The sequence below is a fragment of the Bactrocera tryoni genome, chromosome 2, assembly GCF_016617805.1.
Source record: "Bactrocera tryoni isolate S06 chromosome 2, CSIRO_BtryS06_freeze2, whole genome shotgun sequence".
Taxonomy (NCBI): Eukaryota; Metazoa; Arthropoda; class Insecta; order Diptera; family Tephritidae; genus Bactrocera; species Bactrocera tryoni.
The window spans coordinates 48,666,824-48,688,721 of record NC_052500.1 but is presented as its reverse complement, the minus strand read 5'-3'; the positions used below and the strand labels follow the sequence as shown (position 1 = coordinate 48,688,721).

The window sequence follows — 21,898 nt, the reverse complement described above, 5'->3', positions numbered from 1 at the left end:
ACACAAGAAGATACGAGATCACCGATCCGCGCCTATTCTACCGATAGCGGTTATAGGGTGCCTTTTTTTTGTTAGCTCATCAACTTTACAGTTTATTGCGATTTCGGTGTGGCCTGAAAGCCATACCAGTCTGATCACAAAGACACTCGATGCTATTGATATCGAGATTAGGTATTCTTTGATCAGCCCTTAACGCACTATTAAAGAGTTCAAGGCTAGTATCGTCGCGCTGCTATCTGAGTGGATGGTCACTTCTACTGAAGGAGGCAGCACTCTGGAGCGGTAAATCAGTGAGAATTTCCTATTGTTCAGTCACGTGTTCTTTTAGGAACCTAGACTCTCTGAGTCTGGTGGCAACTTTCGCAGCCATACACCTTCCGTGAAAGTCTTCGGGCAACATGTGTGCTTATGAGCGTCGCCCGTTAAACGCTCTCGAGTTTCTTTGCAATTGTGGTTTCTTCTAGAGTCCTGCACCACATTAACACTCCATAGAATGTAATGAGTTTGACTATGGCGTCGTAGAGACAGAGGACCACTTGCGGTGAGAGACCCTACCTTCTGCCAATGGCTCCTCTACAGCAGTACAAGGCCTGAAGCCTGTATTCGGCTTCCATGAAAACTTCCTATCCAGGATGAGCTCTAAATATTTTACTGTATTCGCTGGTTGTAGACGGATGTAGCCCATTGTATCTTCTAGTGATTAAAACCATCTCGGTTTTGTGTTTTTGGCGGGACCGTCTACGACTGCCCAATTTGTTACGAATCTGAGATAGCCCTGCATCAATTCATAAACGGTACTCAGGAACTTTCCTTTGACCATAAGCGCTACATCGCCTGCATAGGCAATCATCCGTCAGCCACGATCTTCAAGTTTTGTAAGCAGGATGTTAACGACCAGAATCCATAGAAGAGGAGAGTGAACTCCATCTTGAGGGATTCCTCTACTCAAATTTCGTCGAGCACGCGCGTTTCCCCATTCCGTTTCAATCGCTCAATCGCACAGAAGACTGAAAATGGGGTGTTTCAAGGTGTCTTAGTCATTTAGGTCACCTTCAATATCCGGCTCGACAATAAGATATCGTGAGCTTTTGTTATGTTATCGTTAGTGTTAGTAGTTTTCATCCTACCTCGTGATATCTGAGTGTAGCTCATCAAAAACCGACATGGGACCCCAATGATAATTTTTAAAATATTTTGATTATATTATAATATCGAAAGATTTGCCTTGACTGCGCGGGCCCTATTCCGAAAATAAGATTTGAATCACCAACCATTGCTCTGATTGCATGGTCATCAGACACACCCGTTTCCATACTCGTGCAAAAAGTAACTTTGGGGCCATTTCAGCTGAAATTTCGTCTAAGAGAAAGCATGTAATATTGACGAACGCCGACACGCAGTAAGGCTACGCGTATTTATAGGATCGCCCTCGTACATATTATATTTGTTTGAAAGAGTACAAGGACTTTGTGGCTGCCACAATTTGCATACACAAACAGTCCAAAAGGCGGTTGTAAAATCGAATAAATCAAATTTCTGCTACACACAGCCAAACATGTTGTAAATAAATAAAGATACAAACATATTTCAAATATAATAAATCGCTTATTGAGTGATTGAACTTACGATTAGCTGTTGTGAAGAACGGCAGCGGCAGAGCGCAGAGCAGGCAAAAGGCGAAACAAGCCATGCGCGATATGTAGGACGTGGTGCCGACTCTGGAGGACGTCCAACTGCCGTGAGCGCTTGATAGCTTGCCTTTTACAGCCATTTTATTAACAAATATGCTAGTATGAGAGTAGTTGCTGGCTGGACCGTTACCGTTTACCGTTATATAGTATCCTTTTGTTTGCAAGTATATGTGTGTGTGCGTTTTGTAGCCTTTGGTTATGCTAGCAAAGAATGAAGCCGGTGTCGGAAGCACATTGAGCAATTGATTGGACCTTCTTCAGTAGTATTTGCCGTCGCACGGTTTCCAAGAACTAAGAAAAACAATGAGAAGACGTAGACTTAGTTATAAACGCACTGAAAAGCAAACAATTAATAATGCAAATGGTTTCATTATAACGGAAAGAAAAAGTTTACAATTATTTGTCAGTTGAAGTTTTTGGTGTTCTGTTTCATTGTTTCAATAAAATATTACACAAAAAGCCAAGCTATATGTGTGTGTGTGTGTGAAAGCTGAAGTGAAATGGTACAGACTGTGATGTGCTTTCTGTTGGTGCGCACATCCGCCAGCTTAGTTTGCGTCCCCTCAAGGGCATTTGGAAAGTGGAATATGTCGCCGTTCACTTTAGGGGTTACCAAGTGATGTGTTAATTCGCAAGCAACTAACATCAAAAGAAAACTGCGAACTGTGAACCGCGAAATCGTTAAAAACGAATTCGTCAAACGACCCAACGTGGGTATGCCTTTAAAGAGGGGATTTTTACGTTTAATCAGCGCTACAAATGTGCGTGATATTTAAGAAAATTTTGCTGAATCTAATAAAATTGCTCCACGTTTCCTGAAAAATAAAGGTTATGTTTATAATTGGAGAATCAAGTCTTCCCTTAAGAAAAGAACGGAAATATTTTTAGCTTGCGATACAGAATTTAGATTCGAACCAAGAATGACAGGGACTGGCAATGGAGAAACTAACTGTCAGACTTTCAAAGCAATTGTAAATATGCTTATCTTTCCCATTGTTCATGACGTTACAAAGTATTGTATTTTTGCTTAAGAAATCAGTGGAAGGATAAACCTGTAATCTTTGAATTTTATTAATTGAAATATTTTCTATTGAGATATGTGATACATAAACTCAACCAAATTTAAATTTAATATTAATATATTGGATGAAGGAAGGGAAAGTAACAGGGATATAATTATGTTGAGGATACATATAGGGTTTAGATCAAGAACTTACCGACCAACCGATCTGAGGCTTGAACAAATAAAATCCGATTGCGTCAACTTTTGGAGATAACATAATTTAAAGGAACTATGTACAGGGTTTGTCCGGCGGAAAGTAATAGGACTGAATTTCTTCCGCCGCGACTGTGCTTCGGAGCGTGCGCACACCGACTGGATTTGGAGGATCGCGAAGTGGTCGCTGATGAAGACCGAAAGAATGAGCAAGTCCAAAGTGAAAACGATGCTCATTATCTTTTTTGACATCAAAGGCTTCGTTCACCATGAATTTGTATCTCCTGAACAAATCGTCAACGTCAAGTTTTACGTGGAAGCCCTCATGAGAGACTCAAGAAGACATCGCAGCCGAATTTAAGTTGCACCACGACATTGCCCCGGCTCACACCACTTTTCTTGTGAGCAGCTTTTTAACCAAGGCCTGTATCCCAACGCTTCTGCAGCCGCCCTACAGCCCAGATGTGGTCCCCCGGAGTTTTTTGTGTTTCCTAGCCTGAAAGGGCCAATGAAATGCAAGCGTTTTGAGACGACAGAAGGGATCCAAGCACCTCGGCTCTCAAGGCTCTCTCCGGAGAATGTCTACCGTGACGTCTTCAATGCTTGGAAATCGCACTGGAAGCGCTGCATGGAAGCAGTAGGAGCCTATTTCGAATGTTTTTGAAGAATTTTACCGATTGGTTCAATCAATTTTTTCTGCTATCTTTATCGATTATCCGGTGAGAATTTCATGACATTTCATAGATTGGAAGTGAAGTTGTTGCGTTTTAAATGCCATTATGCTTGTATTGTCGGTGTGAAAATGAGCTTCGGACATAAATGATGATCAGCATATGACCCAATCAAAATCCGTCATCACCCGAAATTCCATCAAAACTGTGCGTGAGTTCCTCAGAAATCAGCCGAAATCGTCATTGAAATTCATGGAAATGGAATTGAACATCGCATTTTGACCGAACATTTGGGCTTACGAAAGGTGTGTGCACCGCTTGTTTCGCACAAATTGACTGACGACCAAAAATTGCTCAGAATTAAACATTTGAAGGACGATTATTTGACCAAAAATCACATTTTAACCATTAACCACTCCCCGTAGTCACCTGATATGGCACCGTGCGACTTCTTCATTTTCGGAAAAATGCATTTGTTCATGAAAGGAAAGCGTTATGCAGAGGTAGCGGCCATTCTAGGCTTGCACCGGCATACTGGCGCCCATACCGGCCAACGAGCTAAAACACTCGTTTGACATGCTTTTGGACCGTGCAAAAAGCTGTATTGAAGCAGAAGGAGACTGTTTTGGATAAAATAAATTGAGGTTGCCGAAAAAACCATTTGTTCTGGTTTTTTTTGTAAGTCCTGTTTACTTTTTAAATTACATCTGATTCTTGCAGTCTACTTGTACAACTACAAAATATATAGACTATTATACTTTTAATTAATTTAGTAGTACTAAATGAATGCGGAGTGATGCTAGATTTATCTCCAAATAGCTTACTCATTGACATTTTGGAATTTTCTCAGATTACAGTGACATATCCCATTACGGACAGACAGCCCATAGCCGGGCATCTCCCATAACGGCTCAATTTTCCTGAACATGTCCCATAACCGGACATTAGTACGTTAAAATGACCCGACACTATTTTGATAATAGTTTGTTCAAATTATCTCTGATAAACCAACAAGATGTAATAAAATTTGTCACAAAAATTGTATACAATTTATAGTTCCCGCTTTTTTAATTAACATATTGGTTGACAAATATCTCCCTTCCGCTTTATTGCTCTTTATTCAATGCTTTATAAAAAGTGTTACAGTGATTGGATTTAGTAATATGCGCCATTTCGTTCGATAATCTGTTTCCATCTAAACGGCAACTTCATAATACCCCCCATCGTAGAAGCCCCCCTACTTATTTGCGAAGACCTAAGACAAACACTTTTCACAAGCCTCCTTTGAGTTCAACTTTACACCAACAACAGGAACAGGTGGTAATCACTTGGCGCAATGTCCGGGCTATATGGTGGATACGATAAAACCTCTTATCCGTGCTCCCGTAGCTTCTGACGAGTCATCAACGAAGTTTGTGGTCTGGCGTTGTCATGGCGGAACACTACACCCTTCCTGTTGGCCAATTCTGAACGCTTCTGGTCGATCGCCTGCTTCAAGCGGTCCAGTTGTTCGCAGCAGATGGTAGAATTAAGCACCTCGCCATTTGAGAGCATCTCATAGTGGATGATTCCCTTCCAATTCCACCAAACACACAGGAATACCTTCCTGGCCGTCAATCGCAGCTTGGCCACTGTTTGGGACGTCTCACCGGCCTTCGATCACGAACGTTTTCGCTTGATGTTGTCGTATGTGATCCATTTTCTGTCGCCAGTCACCATCCACTTCAAAAATGGGTCGAGCTCGTTCCGTTTTAGCAGCATATCGCAGGCGTTGATTCGGTCCAGAAGGTTCTTTTGCGTCAAATTATGAGGCACCCAAACATCAAGCTTTTTTTGTGTATCCAGCCTTCTGCAGATGGTTTAAAATTGTTTGGTAACTAACTCCCATCTTCTGGGCGATGTCACGAGATGCCACATGCCGGTCTAACTCGATATTTTCATTGATTTGATTCGTCGTTACAGGTTTTCTGCCGGCTGGTTTTCGATGGTGTTGTTTCTACCTGCTCTTAATCGTCGAAACCATTCCTCTGCAGCTCGAAGTGATAGAGTACCATTCCCCAAAACACCATTAATCTAGTGGAATGTTTTTCTAGCGGATTTGCCTTTAACGAAGGAAAACTTTAAAATAGCGCGATTTTCGGTGTTAGTGCCACGAAGTTTGTAACGCCCAGAAGGAAGCGTCGGAGACCCTATAAAGTATATATATAAATGACCAGTATGTTGAGCTGAGTCGATTAAGCCTTGTCCGTCTGTCTGTCTGACCGTCTGTATATATACGAAATAGTCCCTCAGTTTTTAAGATATAGTTTTGAAATTTTGCAAACGTCATTTTCTCTTCTAGAAGCTGCTATTTGTCGGAACTGCCGACTTAGGACCATTATAACATATAGCTACCATACAAACTGAACGATCGGAATCAAGGGCTTGTATGGAAAGCTTTTGCATATGACAAGATATATTCACGAAATTTGGTATAGATTATTTTCTAAGGTAACAATTTAATCTCTGAAGAATTTGTTCAAATCGTTTAACTATAGCATATAGCTGCTATACAAACTGAAAATCGGAATCAAATGCTTGCATGGAAAACTTTTGCATTAGACGATATATCTTCACGAAACTTGACATGGATTACTGCTTAAAGTAATAATATAATCACCGAAAAAATTGTTCAGAATGGATTACTATAGCATATAGCTTCCATACAAACTGGACACATAGTTCCTAAAAGAAATGCGCCTGTGAAGGGTATATTAGCTTCAGTGCAGCCGTAGTTAACGTTTTTTCTTGTTTTTATCTCACTTTTTAATATACATCTTCTGAAAAAAGAGTTAATTCGATTTCACTAATATTTTTGAAGAAAAATATACCATGCTCCAAAAACATCGTGAAGTATTGTCCGATTATTCCGATACAAGTAGACGAATTTTTAAAACAGAGTTGGCAGAGTGGGAATACTTGTTTCGCCAATTTATTTTTCAATACCTTCTTCATGGGTTACATGGGTTTACGGGTTTCAAAAAATCGATTTTTTTATTGTTTTATTAAATTATACAACAACTCCAGAATATTGTCCTAAAGATTCAAGTTATTCCGAGCAATAGATTCGGAGATACAGCCTTGAAATTTTGTGCGCTAGCAAGGCTAAGAGCGCCGGCTTTGAACGCGTTTTTGTCGAAACGTCGGTTGGCAAGTTTTCTCGAGAACTATTCAACCGATCTTCATGAAATTTTACACAGGCCTTTGAGATAAAAAGGATTTTTTTCGATTATATCTATTTAAAAAAAAAATTGCGAAATTTTGATTTTTTTGTAAAAGTGTCTGCAGAAAATCCAATTTTCCATTTTTTTTCCTTCGTCCAAATTCTAAGTTAAAGTTTTAACAAAAACACGTATTTTTTCACTTTATATGATCCTGTATGAAGTTATCCTGCCAACGCGTCTTTTTGCCGAGGGGTTACCGGAAATGCCAAAAATTTCAGAATTTCTTTGTAAATTGTGTATGTTTGTAACAATAAAAAGTTCTAATAAAATATTTAATTTTTTGTATGAGAAAATTTTTTTTTGAAAAAAGCTGATTTTTCCCGAGGATACCTACATAACTCCTTAAGATTTCTCTGGCCTTATTTGTTGAAACTTGTTTATTTTGTGCTCATCGCAAATGTTACTCCTCCATTCAGCTATAGCTATACATATAATATTTAATTGAATGATAAGATTGGTTATAATATTGGAGCTTTCCATTGCAGTAAAACTGCTGTTGAAATAGGGTGTTAAGTAAATCGATGTTGCATAGTATGAACAAATAATCCCATGCAGTTTTTCTTAATGTCATGTTAATAAGGGCAACCTAGTGTAACAAACCTTCAAAAGTTATATGTATGATTTTAAATTAATATTTGAAATAGTTTTTGAGTTACGGATTTCTGAATTGTAGCCGCTTAGCTCAGTCAGCTTTGTTAGTTTAAAAAACTTAGTTCGCCAGACCAAAAACGACCGCAACGTGTTGTAAAATTGAACTTTATTCATCTAGTCTGATGTTTTTTTTACTTTCTTTTCGCGGAGAATACCCATTCACTTCTTTTAACGCTGACACTACTTTTTTTTAATTCCTAAAATACCATTTTGATGAGGAACCACATAGAGGTATTAAGCGTAGTTAGCTAAAAATATGTGTATAACGCTAGTCTATTATTTTATTAATTCGCTAAAACTATTCAATATGTTGGATTTTTACAAAGTATGTGAAGAATTCACGCAATTGTTTCCATCTACATTAAAAATACATAGCGCCTCAATTAATTGCTATTTTGCTAATTTATTTATAGGAATTTTCCCGCAAACGAACGCAACGAACGCAACGAGCCATGAAGATGCAACCAAACTTTTCCGAAAAATATTTTACAACTGAAATTCAGAATCAGCAAAACCACTGGAATCGAGTTCATTTGCAGCTCTGCTATTTCGGAAGCCATTTCATTTAATTTCGCATCGACACAAAATGCATGCCGGAAGCTTTAAAAGCTGTAAAGTTTGCTGTGATTTTGAATATAAATACTACAACTTTTTGGGCAATTCATATAAACAACAACTACAAACACGCCACATGATTAACACTAAACACGGACACTTATATATATATAAATATATATTCGTATATGTATAGGTACATATATGTATATTTTTATTTTATTTGTCTACTTTTTATGTTCTTGTAGGCTGTGTGGATCGCGTTGGATTCCGTCAACACGCAAACCCATTGAAATTCCATGCGGCGAAATAAAATTAAGTCTGCTTTGCCAGTCAATATCTTAAATCATTGTTGCATGTAAGAATTAAATTACGACTAAGAGAGCAGAGCTTACAACATATTTATCAAAGTCAAGCCGCTCAAGCACTCAATTGAATTACAGGCATTGTGGCATCTTCATGTGAGTTCTTAAACATTTCAGCAGATGCCTTCGTTGTATGCAGCATACATGCATCTTCATACATATTTTCATTTGTAGACACAAGTACCTCTATATCTCTTTATCACGCCGGATTGTGCTGGAGTGTGCGGGTATTCTATCGACCAGAAATGCAAAGACCGTGAATTAACCATTTCAGACGCATGTACATACGCTTCTACATATATGTGTGTGCAAATATATGTAAATGATGAAGTAATAGGCTTGTAATAGTGGTTCCCCCGGGAGAGCTGAAGAAAGTGAGTTCATTTGTATTGAAAAAATAACAGCATGAAAGGCATTTGTTGTTGTCTGTGAGCAAAAACAACAATAATCCTTAATAATTTCGGCTTATTTTGTGTTCATATTTGTTGCGTGCATCCTTATCTAGTGTGGTCCCTCAATCTTCATGCAATCTTTAACAAGCAACCTTGTAGGAAAGTAAGTAAAGTCTTCTTTATTGGCGTAGACACCGCTTACGCGATTATAGCCGTGTTAACAACAGCGCGCCAGTCGTTTCTCCTTTTCGCAACGTGGCGCCAATTGAAGATTCCAAGCGAAGTCAGGTACTTCTCCACCTGGTCTTTCTAACGGCGTGGAGGTCTTCTTCTTCCTCTGCTTCCCCCTGCGGGTACTGCTTCGAATACTTTCAGAGCTGGAGTATTTTCGTCCATACGTACGACATGACCTAGCCAGCGTCGCCACTGTCTTTTAAGGTAGTAGTCTGGTAACTTACGCCTATTTTCATGACTGCTTTGGAGGGTGGTTTTTTATAGGAAAATAAAAGGGAATTATGTTGAATATTTAGAGTGTTTCAATTACATATTGAAAATATAAAAAAAATTGAAAAATTTAATACTTTATTACTACTCGTATTATTATTGTCACTCGAAGTTGGAACCTCAAAACAAATATGCACGTGGGTGCCCCGGGTGATTTTGGCTCTTGATGTTATCTGCAATCAAATATTCTTGATTATTCTTAATCTATAGGCATGTCATTGTGGTCGGAACTACTGCAGTTAAATTTCAAGGGTAAATAACAAAATGGCGGACTTTAAAAAAAAGTCCTTTTATTTTAGCAAAGAAAGGTTTGTAAAATAAAAAGTTATGGGTGAAAAAAATTCTCGTTAGTACCGACGAGAATTATAAGTGTGTAGAATAGCCTGTTAAAATTTGAAAGCAATCGCTTCAGCAAAAAAAGCGTAGGACCCGGGTCGACCAGAAATACAATGTTTTGAAAAAACGCGTTTAAAGTTCAACAACTCCGAGAGAGAGGACTCTGAGGCGCTCTAGGAAACTCGTTATAACTCCCGAAATATTTCGAATTTCTGTCTGAAATATTCATAGTATATTCTCAAGACATTGTACTTTCAAATTAAGCAAACAAAATTTTTCGATTTTTTTAACCCAAGTTACCAGACTACTACCTTAATTCGCTGAACTATGTCATATTCGCCGTGGCCAACGCGCAAATGACCATCAATCTTTCCCTTGAAAACTCGACTAATCAGATGTTGTCATCATTCATGCCTCTGCACCATATAGCAGGACGAGAATAATGATTCACTTATAGAGTTTTGTTTTTGTTCCTTGAGAGAAAACTTTGCCCACTCAGTCCAAAGTAGCACTTGTTGGCAAGAGTTTTTCTGCGTTGGATTTCGAGGCTGACGTTGTTCTTGGTGTTAATACTGCTTCCAAGATAGACGAAATTATCTACGAGTTCAAAGTTATGACTGTCACCAGTGACGTGAGAGCCAAGTCGCGAGTGCGACGACTGTTTGTTTGATGACAGGAGATATTTCGTTTGCCCTCGTTCACTGCCAGACCCATTTGCTATGCTTCCTTGTCCAGTCTGGAGAAAGCAGAACTAACGGCACGGATGTTGAGGCCAATAATATCAATATAATCGGTGTGCGCCAGCAGCTGTACACTGTTATAAAAGATTGTACCTGTTCGATTAAGCTCTGCACTTTGAACAATTTTCTCCAGCAGTAGATTGATGAAGTCGCACGAGAGGGAGTCGCCTTGTCTGAAACCTCGTTTGGTATCGAACGACTCGGAGAGGTCCTTCCCGATCCTGATGGAGCTTTTGGTGTTGCTAAACGTCAGTTTACACAACCGTATTAGTTTTGCGGGGATACCAAATTCAGACATAGCTTTATGCCGCTCCTTTTCGCGCTGTCAAAAGCAGCTTTAAAATGGACAAAAATACACCACTTCTTCGTTGATTTTAAAGCTGCTTTAGAGGATTCGATCCAATTTTCACACGTCATTTCCAAAATTTGACGCATGGTGAATATCTGTCCAATCAGTTTGTTGACAATGGCGTTTAATAGTTCCAACAATACGCTCGATAGAACCTTATATGCGATGTTGAGGAAGCTTATCCCACGGTAGTTGGTGCAGATTGTGGTGTCTGCCGTATTAAGTATGCTTTGGGTATCAGTCACTAGATCACCTCCGGGGGTTATACAATAGTATGTTTCTCTCGTTTTGTGCGTCTGCGAATGCGTCTCGCTTTCCTCTTCAGCTTTCGGTATCTTTCCAGTCACGCACGTGTTGTGGTGGATTGTAACTTTGCGAGGTCTCTTTTCCCAACGTTGCGACACGGCAGTCCTCATCGTACCAGCTGTTCTTTTGCATTTTCCGAAATTTAATGGTTTCGTTTGCAGCTGAGCTTGAAATGCCGTCGCACAGTTACTTTATACCGAGTTGCTGATGAGTGCTCTCGGAGAGCCGGAATGCAGGTCGAGTAGAAAATTGTTCGGCTGCCTGTTGTGATTGCAGCTTCCTTGTGTTTGTTGACGTGCGTTTTTTGCTGCACAGAGTCGGTGCGTTTCTTGGCTGCAACAAAATAGTATTTCGAGTCGATTTTCGGACCTTGGAGCGTACGCACTTCTATAACAGTGGATACGTGCTGGAATCTAGTACTATAGATAACCATATTTCGGGAACCGGCGATTTTACCAACCGTAGTACTAAAGATGGAAGAGGAAGACCTCCACTCCGTTGGAAGGACCAAGTGGAGAAGGACCTGGCTTCGCTTGGAATATCCATTTGGTGCCACGAAGCGAAAAGAAGAAACGACTGGCGCGCTGTTGTTAACTCGGCTATAATCGCTTAAGCGGTTTCTACGCCAATTAAGAAGAAGAAGAAGTACTAAAGATAACTTCTTTCCCCATCCTTGTTAAAGTCGCCAAGCGCGATTTTGGCATCGTTGCGGGGGTCTCTCTCATAGGTGCGCTCCAAGTGCTCATAGAATTCATATTTCGTTACATCCATCTGTTCCGTCGTGACGCAAATCAGCGATATGTTGAACTTCGCTTTGATGCGAATTATGTGTGATTCCGCGACGAATGCCAGTACTCGGCGACAAAGTCCCTTTGCCACTACGAAAACCACACCAAATTTGCGCTCCTTTATGTGTCCACTGTAGTAATTTCCATAAAGACCTACTTGTCTCAGTCCTTGTCCCGTACATCGGGTCTCCCGAACGGCGGTGATGTCAGCCTTTACTCAACCCTCCCAATTAATCATTATGCTTAACAAGTTTGCAGGTGACTAGATTTTCCGCCATCTTGATGGCGGCACAACCTTTCAGATTTTGTGTCGACATTGTTTTGAACCTCCAGCTCTTCACACCCATGTTTACATATATGCGCACCAATATCTGTTAGAAGTATAGTACATCTGAAGAGCTATGAGTGACTGTTGTTACATTATGTTTCCCATTATATCACCCATTATACTTAATGAATTAATATTATTATTTAGGTGGAATTTAACAATAAACATATTAATGAGCAACTTTCCGAGCTAATTTATTTTTATTTTCGTCTTTCTCTTAATATCTATAATTCTGAAATTATTGCACTTTTAAAATTAGGTTTTATTTCCAGCTGTGTTCACAATCTAGTTAAGGCATTGAAAAAGCTGAAGCTCATATATAATTGTCTAGCCACACCTTTGGAATGCATTGGACACTGATAGAGTACTGCGTGCAGTGAAACCCAACCACATTCTTATTATTCAAGTGAGCCAACAACCGATAAATGCTCATCCGCTAATCAAACTAATGAGTGCTAAGGGAATACTTTTGAGCTAAAGCTGTGAAATGCTTGACTTAAAGCTGTTATACCTCAGACACATTGTGCAAACTTAACCAAATACAATTACATTTCCTTATATTGTTATGCAACAACTGTTCTCGGCAATTACTAAATGAATAAGTATGGCTGTCAATATAATTTTGTATATTATTGTGTAAACTTAAACATCAACACAGATATTACAAACTGATAAGAGTTGAGTGAAGTAAGAAAGGTAATAACCTTCGGACCACATAAATGGTGTTTTCACAGACATGTGGTTTCCAATAAGAAATAAAACGCACATAGTTTAATGTTATGTCCAAGAATTTAGCTTTATTACAAAGAAAAGGGCTTTGCCATTATATCTTGAAATTCATTTTGGACAATTGAATAAATTACAGTCCAGAATACCAAATTTTGACCACTTTTTGCAACAACTGGAGCCGTATGTCAGCAATAACGAGCCAAATATTCTCTTCCGAGGCGTCAATCGCCTCGAATTTGTCCTCACAAAAATAGACCAACGTTGTTAATTTGGACGATCTTGGAGATCAGGCCATAGGTCCTCGACATTCTCCAATTCAGTTACAAAAAAGTCACTAATCATGGCTCTATAGCGTTCCGCATTGAATGTAACATTATGGCCGGTTTCATTTTGGAAGATCAATGGCTCCATCTGCCCAAACATTGACTTTTTGAGAATGTAAAAGCGTCTTAATAATGACTTGTGGATTATCGTTACTCCAAACGTGACCATTTTGTTTATTAATATCCGTTCAATAAAAGTAACCTTCATTGCTGAAACAAAAAAAAAAGATCTTGTGAAAATCGGGTCCCTTTTTCCATCTCGTTTTGGACCCTTTCAACAAACGTGCGCTTGGTGGTGGTTCGGCTTAAATGTTTTTACGAATTAATTTTTTAATCCCTCAATCCAATATCCTTCCGCAAAATCGTTCATGAAGTGCATGAGCATAGCTGCAATTGTTGCGTGTGATATCGGGTGGATTCATTCGGGTCTTCGGTCAGAAGATTATGGATACCAAGAAAGAACTTTATATCTGTCACTTGACAGCCATTTAAGCCATTTAGAGATAACTTTGGTACGAGTCGTCGCCTTGTTAAAATAAAACGCCCGCCTTTTGTAGCCGAAATTTAGTCAATAATATTCAATATTTATCGTTCTCACCATTTTATCAAGGAACCCACCACTTTGTGTCATCATACAGTCCTGCACCATTATGGTACCACCATTAAACATAAGAGTTGATTTAACCAATTAATTACCACTGACGGTCATCAGATTTATTTTGGATACATCTCACTCTATTACATTCGCTCATTGCTCTTGGGTCCAATTCGCAGTTTGCCAAGATGACCTCAGTTGTTGATGCCGTGAACAGTGGCTTTTCACTTTTGTTCATACTTTTAGGTCGGCAGATCTTAATGCATACATACATACATACATTTTCAACAGAAACGTAACTATTATTTTTAATTAACGAATTGTGTAATCGAACTGCATTTTCATACTTTAAACTCCTCAGATATCACATGTTTTCTGCCGTTTTCATTATTACTTGGTGGACCACCCATATTTTTGAGTATGTTGGCCTCACTTACACAGTCATTTGTGTAATAAATTTTTGACATCTCTTACCTTTCTGCACAAGAAACATACCCCTTTAAAGAGCGAAATGGAGAAAGCATTTTTCATTGCAGATAAAAAGATTTCACGACTCACACTTTCGCATTTTAACAGCTAAGTAATATAGCGTCTGTAATATTGATATAAGTTTGTCACTTTGTTCCTCCAAGTGCTCAAACTGAAATGAACACAATAAACTGCTCAAATGAGTAGTAAAGGTTACCACCAACAGCTACTGAAAATAAATATTGACCCCGTTAGAGGATCTGTTTTAAAAACATGTGAACACTTATTTGTGTGGTTGTATGTTACTTAAAACAAAAAAATACTTCCACTGCACCGAGGTATTAATAATCTTCGCAGGTGAATTTCTTATAGTATAAAAAAATATAAGAAGATCTGACGTATGGAAAGACTTAGCGCATTTTACGTCGAGATCTTAAATTGAAAGCGTGCAAAATACAGGTGGTGCAAGAACTGAAGCCGCTCGACCTTATCAAGTGACATCACTTCGCTTTATGGGCTCCTGAAAATTTCCAAGAACATCCGACGTTTTCGGGCCAAATTTTGATTAGCGATGAGTCTCATTTCTAGTTCATGCGTATGTAAACAGGCAAAATTGCTGCAGTTGGGATGAAGAGCAACCTGAAGAGACTCAAGAGCTTACATTTCATCTAGAAAAAAACAACGACTTGGTGTGGTTTATAAACCGGTGAATATTTCTTCAAAAATGATGCCGGTGAGAATGTTACCGTCAATAGCGACCCTTATCGCGCCATGATAACCGACTATTTGATGGCTGAAATTGACGCTCGTGATTTCGGCGACATTTGGTTCCAACAAGTCGGCGCCATTTCCCATACATCGCATCAATTAAATAATTTATTGAGAGAATACTTCGGTGAGTAGATAATTTCACGTTTTGGGCCGGTCAATTGGCTACCAAGATCGTGTGATACCACACAGTTAGACATTTTCCTATAGGAATATGTCAATTCTAGAGTCTATGCGGACAATTTCGCTTCGATTCATGTCTTGGAGCAAAACATCAAGCATGTCATTTGCCAGTCATCAGTCGAAATGCTCGAACGCGTAATCGAAAATTGGACTCAATGAATGGACCAACTGAGACAGAGCCGTGGTCAACATTGGATAGACGTAATCTTCAAAAAATAAATGCTATAGGATGTTTTTTCGAACGATAATAAACTTTCATCATTAAATTTGAAGTTTCTGTGTTTTTTTTTTTTAAGAGGAGAACCTGAAAATGGACCAATGGATAAAAATATATTAGAGCTCTCATTTCGCATAATAATGATTTTAGTTTTGTTCTAAGAAATCGTCCTCCTTGGTACTCTAAGACGGTGGAATCGGGTTATCGCCACGGGACAAAATGTTCATGGTTACCCTTAGCAGCAAGGCTGAATGGAATGATTCCACTCTCAACCTAGAGCTTAAGGAGAGTACAATTAAGTGGTACACCCAAAGCTCGGCAACGTCGGAGGGAATTGGTGCTGGAGTCGCAGGACCACTCACCAAACTATCCATACATATGGGAAGTTTTCCGAGCATTGCTCAAGCAGAAGTCTCTATCATAAGTCGGTGCGTAGATAAAAACATCTAACGCCACTATTGCAACGAACGAATCGACTCCAAGGCATGCGTCATTAAAAATTGCTATAAGGGGGTTGGTTTTGGTTGCGACAGAAAGCCTTAAACTTGCGAGCACCAATTAGCAATTGCATAGCAGTCTGCAGACGCAGTATAAAGACTCTGCGATCTATGTTTCCAAATAGGGATCACGACACCCCACCAGCACCTAGCAGTATAATGGAGTTTATCAATATGTAAGGTCTAAGTGGGTCGTTGTGACTTAGGAGAGGGCACAATAGACCTTAGATCGCGAAGCAATCCTTATTTATTTATCTTATCTTATCTTATTAGAGTCAGTCCAATAGAAAGGTGTTGACACTTTTTAAAAAGCATGCCTTTTTACAGTCTTATTCGAGCTTAGTACTTACTTGTTATAAATGATATTGATACTATTAAATAGAGAGATGTAAAATTATAAAAAAACCGAAAGGGTTAAGATATCCTTCTAATTGAATGTCGAAAAATAATTGCTCAAGTCGTGTGAGGAATTGAATCAAAATCAATCACAAGAAGAATAAATACTATTTCCTCTATTTAAACTAACTTTTGTTCGGTTAATTACTTCATTTTTCAATTAGTTATTTTTACTACATAAAAAATAAATAGAACGCAACCAAAATTAAAATTAAGAACAAACATGAAATTATCTGAAATTTATTTTAAAATATTTCTCATAGAAGACGTTGTGCAATTGCTGCTTCAATTCAATTAAAAATCTTCTTATTATCTGCTGCTAAAGTAAGCAATGGAAAATATTGGCTGTGTTGTGTCCTGTCATCTTCCTAAAATATCAATTTCTACACTTTCACTTGACCAGCTGGGTAAACCAAATTTCAATTATAAAATTTACGAAATTTGGCGCATAATATTAGAATAAAATATTTAAATGCATGTGTATGTAGTTGTGCAACATAATAATATATACTATATTTTATAGTTAGTCATTACAATTTTGGCATTGCTGCATTAACCACACCGCCAATTGAGTTGTGCCACATGCAGGGAATTGCTTGACAGAACTCAATGAAATAACGATTTCGAAAGCGTGCCAGGCTCTGTGGTGTGGTGTAGTGTGCTGTGGTGCGGTGTGGTTAAGCAATTTCAAGCCAATGACCGATGAACAATACATTACTGTCAATCTATTATCAGTTTTAATTGCATAGATTACACACACACATTTGTAAGGATTTAGCTAATGCTTTAATAGTAGCTTACATGGCGGGTGGGGCGTATGAGTGATTTATAATGCGATTGCAGCTGGTGCGAAACAATAGGAGTGGCGGTTTTAAATGTGTTCCGTTAATATTGAAATTGATCAAATGTTCCAATTTTCTTTCCATAATGAAGCGTAAGGTATTCTTCTGCATAAGACTGCTTTGGAAATATTCTATAAATAAAAAAGTGGACTAAAACGGACTTTTGCCTTCAGGCTTTTAATGAAGTTCGTAAATTACATGCATTTCGCCTAATGTGCTAGTGGTATGAGAGAAAAGTGATATGCATGTATTTTTTAGTATGAAATGTTTTCTTTTTCCACAAACGAGCCTATACATTCTCATGCGGTGTCTGATTTGCATTCCATAAATAGTTTCAGCAGCCAGGACCTTAAAAATATTAAAATAACGTCTCCTAAAAATGTTTCTCAAGTATGACCTATGCGCCAATTAACTTAATTTAATAAAGGCTAAAACATTGTGTAGCTAGACGACATATTCCGTTACTTAGACAGCAATATTCACATGTGTATATTATAATTAAATAAGCTTTTGGCCGGAAGGGTCGCGTTGTGTTCATTGTGTTCGTGAAAATGTGTGTGTAAGCAGCGGATAAGTGTGCAAAAGCTCTTGTAAACGAAATTTAATTAAGTTGTGGTCATGATAACTCTAGTCCCACTTGTTTTCCGCACTGGAATTTGGCAATGGCAGTTAGCACCTCGGCATGAACTAGAATAAGCTGAGAAAAATTTTCTACAACGAAGTGGAGGATTTGATATTAGCTGCCGAAAATTTGATTTTCTGAAAAATTTAAGGAGATCTGCATATCTGACGTTGTAGACTATGAATTGGCGTAGTGTGCTTATTTAAGGAGTAAGAAGGAAGTACTTAGCGGAAAGTAATATGTATACAATTTTTTTGTGCTTGAATATGGTGGACAAAAGGTGATAATTCCGAAAAATTAGCAAAATTTCAAATTGGTATCTCAAAAACTGATACACTAGGGTATAGATCTTCCAATATTTCCTTCTGGGTGTTACGAAATTGGCGTCTGAATACGCTTCGTTCAGGGTATAATGATTATAATAGATTAAGCAAATAAGGTGCATCTTCAAAGACTTTAAAAACACGGAAAAAATCTAATTTTGCACAAGCTGAACAAATGAAAAGTAGGTAAAATGGTTTTTGATACTTGTCTTAGCAACAAATTTTTACTATAAAAATCCTTCTTACTGGATATTTTAAAACATAAAAGTTTCCGTTATGGCCATGAACTTTTACAAATCGTTGACCCAAGAAAAGAAAGAAAAGGAAATTTCATAAGGTTAGACAGATATTAGCTGTTGATTAACAGAAAAGACTTTTAACAAGTTATTCCGACAGCGTTTCTCAGCTCAACTCGTACCAAAAGGATAAGTAAAGGAAACCAACGGAATATTTTGTAAACAAACTACAAATATTAGTCAACTTATTCATGGCATGTGACTCCCCGTGAATCCTTTTTTCTAAACTTATAGATAATTTTCATGGAAACAAACTTAGGACTAAAGGAAGTGAAATTTTAAAGAAAACCTTTATTGGTTAAGTGCAGCCTGCAAGCAAAACGCGGCATGAAAGTTAAAGAAAGTTTTGAATAGAAATTGCAAACATACTTTAGATTAAAGGAAAATGCTTCGGAGCATATGTATATGTGTAACACTCGTTGCCGCAAATTATGCTATATGAAACTGCCATTTGTTTTATGATTTTCTGAGGCTTTCTATATTTTAGTTGTGACGGCTTCATGTTATGCAAAAAATGGAAGAACAAGCATTTTATTTAAATTACGAAGCTTTTTCTTATTAGACACGGAATTTGTAACAACCAGAAGGAAACGTCGGACATCCCACAAAATAGGTAAATAAATAATCAGGGTTATGAGAATTAGCCGTGTCCGTCTGTATATACGTGAACTAGTTGCTCACATTTTGAGATATTATTTTCAAATTTATCTCCTGATAGAACCGTCGATACTAGACAACTATAGTATTATGTTATCAATTTCAAATAAAACTTAAGTTTGCTATATTCATTATGTACCTCATATATACGAAATCTGGCGAAGCTCTCTGGCGAAGCTATTAGTCACAACAGCAATTGTATACACCACAGTTAGACAATGGACGCCAAAACCTAGATTGCCTTTATAATTTGGGATATGGCAACCGTAGTGTTGAAATCTGGAAACTCACAACTTTAATGTAAAATTTGAAATGTTTGATGTTATAAACATTCAGAACGTATCAGCGCTGATTGTGTTATTTACAGTAACTTAAAATATTCATTTCGGCCAATTCGCGTAATTATATTTATTTACTTTCGACGTGAATTATCTCAGCAGCAGTACATCGATGAACTTAATTCGATCAAGCTTCATCAAGGACCATTGGTTATTGATTGTCGTTGTACGATATATAAAATCGAGGTCGTAGATCACTCCAAGGCGAACTTCTTGAAGGTGATACTAAATCAGGTATTTCGTTTCGGAAACTATTGATGAAGTGCGCATACTGATATTGTAAAATCGTCATGTGACCTATAGTGAGATGGAGAAATTAACATTTTATTGCAGAAAAAGTTTTTTTCACGTTGGACATTCACGTTGGACCCCACACAACTTGTTGTTTGATCAAAAAGGTACTTGTGTCGATTGAGAAATGTTTCGAAACACCTCTATGACATCGTGTCAGCTGACATCGTGGATTTACATGTATGAGACCAAAAGTAAACAGTAGTCGACTACATACGAGGGCTGCTATATATATTCTGGCCTAGGGCAACACTAAGTGTTGCCAGGTGCAATCTGACATTTCCATTGGATAGTTTGACATTTTTTAGCATAACATCACTCAGAACGTTTTGTCATTTAATCGTGAATTGTTTTATTTACAGGGAATTAAAAAATTCATCTCGGACAAAAAATGGAATTAACTCGTGAACATTTTCGTGCGATCATTTTTCACAACTTTCGACGTGGATTATCACGACAAGAGTGCATCGATGAGCTAAAATCTTTGTATGGCTATGAAGCACCATCCTATAGCACTGTGAAAAACTGGTACAACGAATTCAATCGTGGCCGACGCTCGCTCAAAGACGAATTCCGTGAAGGTCGTCCAAAAACAGCCGTTGTTCCAGAAAACATCGATGCCGTACGTGACCTGATAATGCAAGACCGTCATGTAACATACCTTCAGATAGAGGCATGCCTATGCATTTCTCCCACCAGCATACATTTGGTATTGCATGAACGCCTGGCCGTAGAAAAGGTTTGTTCTCGTTGGATAACGCACAGTTTGACAATCGCTCAAAAAAAGGCTCGTGTGGATTGGTGTAATGAAATGCTGAAAAAATACGATCGCGCTGCTTCAAAAGACGTTTATAAGATCGTCACAGGTGACGAATCATGGATCTATGCGTATGAGCCCGAAACAAAACAGCAATCGACAAAAAAAAAAAATTAAAAAAAATTAAAAAAAAAAAACAAAAAAAATATAGCAACCTACGTATATGGGTATTTTAAAATGAGCTTAATCTAGCAAAAGTTGTTCGCGCACGAAGAACATTTTTGGCTGTTTTATAGAACACTCTCCACCACAATAATGCGAGCTCTCACACATCGACTGAAATAACTGCATTTTTGAGCACTTATAACATCAACTTGATGAGTAATGCACCATAAAGACTTAACTTGGCACCGAATGACTCCTTCTTCATTTAAGAAGTCAGCGTTTTTCAACACCTGAAGAGGCGGTTGATGCGCTGAGAACCATTTTTTTGAGATACCACGATCTGAGTCGCAAGAGTGCTTTAACAATTGGTTCAAACGCAAGAGAGAATATAGAGATCTTAATTGATAATATTGTGAAAAACAATAAAGCGAATTTCGAAGATGAATATTTTCTTTTGTTTTCTAATCTCGTAAAGCAAATCTATTTTTTCAAATCAATCAATAAAACTTTTTCACTAAAATAGGTTTGATTTCCATACCGTGGCGTATAGCGACTGTGATCATTTGCGCCTTCGTTCATAAATATTGTTTGACATTATTAATGTAATTAATACCTTGAAAATGAGTAATATTATTTGACTAATAATTAAAAGAAAAAATATTTTCCTTCCCCTGATATTGATACAACCACTTAACGTGTGTGCTGCAGCAGTTCGTTTATGAGCCGAAAGGTTTATCTGGCGATTTTTGCCATGAAACAAAAAATTTAACAAGGAGTTTGTGAGGAATCATTTGTACAGAAATCATTGTAAATGTTGCAGAAGTGTTTTGCGGAATCTACATGATCATGAACATAACTATATGAGAGGCGCAAAGCATTCAGTGAAGGTCGTGAAGTCATCAAACATCGAGTGAATGCCTGAATCGTTTTGAATTTTTGCAAACGTCATTTTCTTTTCAAGAAGCTGCTCACTTGTCGGAACTGCCGGTATCGGACCATTATGACATATAACTGCCATACAAACTGAACGATCGGAATCAAGTTCTTGTATGGAAAACTTTCACATTTGACAATGTATCTTCACCAAATTTGGTATAGATTATTTTCTAAGACAACAATATAATCTCCGAAGAAAGTGGTCGGATCAGTTAACTATAGCATATAGCTACCATACAAACTGAACGATCGGAATCAAGTTCTTGTATGGAAAACTTTCACATTTGACAATGTATCTTCACCAAATTTGGTATAGATTATTTTCTAAGACAACAATATA

The 21,898-nt window shown here is 37.9% G+C and overlaps 1 protein-coding gene across 1 annotated transcript in view; it reads right to left on the bottom strand.

Annotated features, from left to right (window-relative positions):
* Positions 1-21,898, bottom strand: part of LOC120768589 (tyramine beta-hydroxylase) — a 72,793-nt gene that overhangs the window by 47,074 nt on the left and 3,821 nt on the right. Inside the window, exon 2 of the mRNA XM_040095349.1 lies at positions 1,627-1,982. Within this exon, the coding sequence (XP_039951283.1) occupies positions 1,627-1,771 (145 nt within the window). The 5' untranslated portion in view covers positions 1,772-1,982. The remainder of the gene's footprint in view (positions 1-1,626; positions 1,983-21,898) is intronic.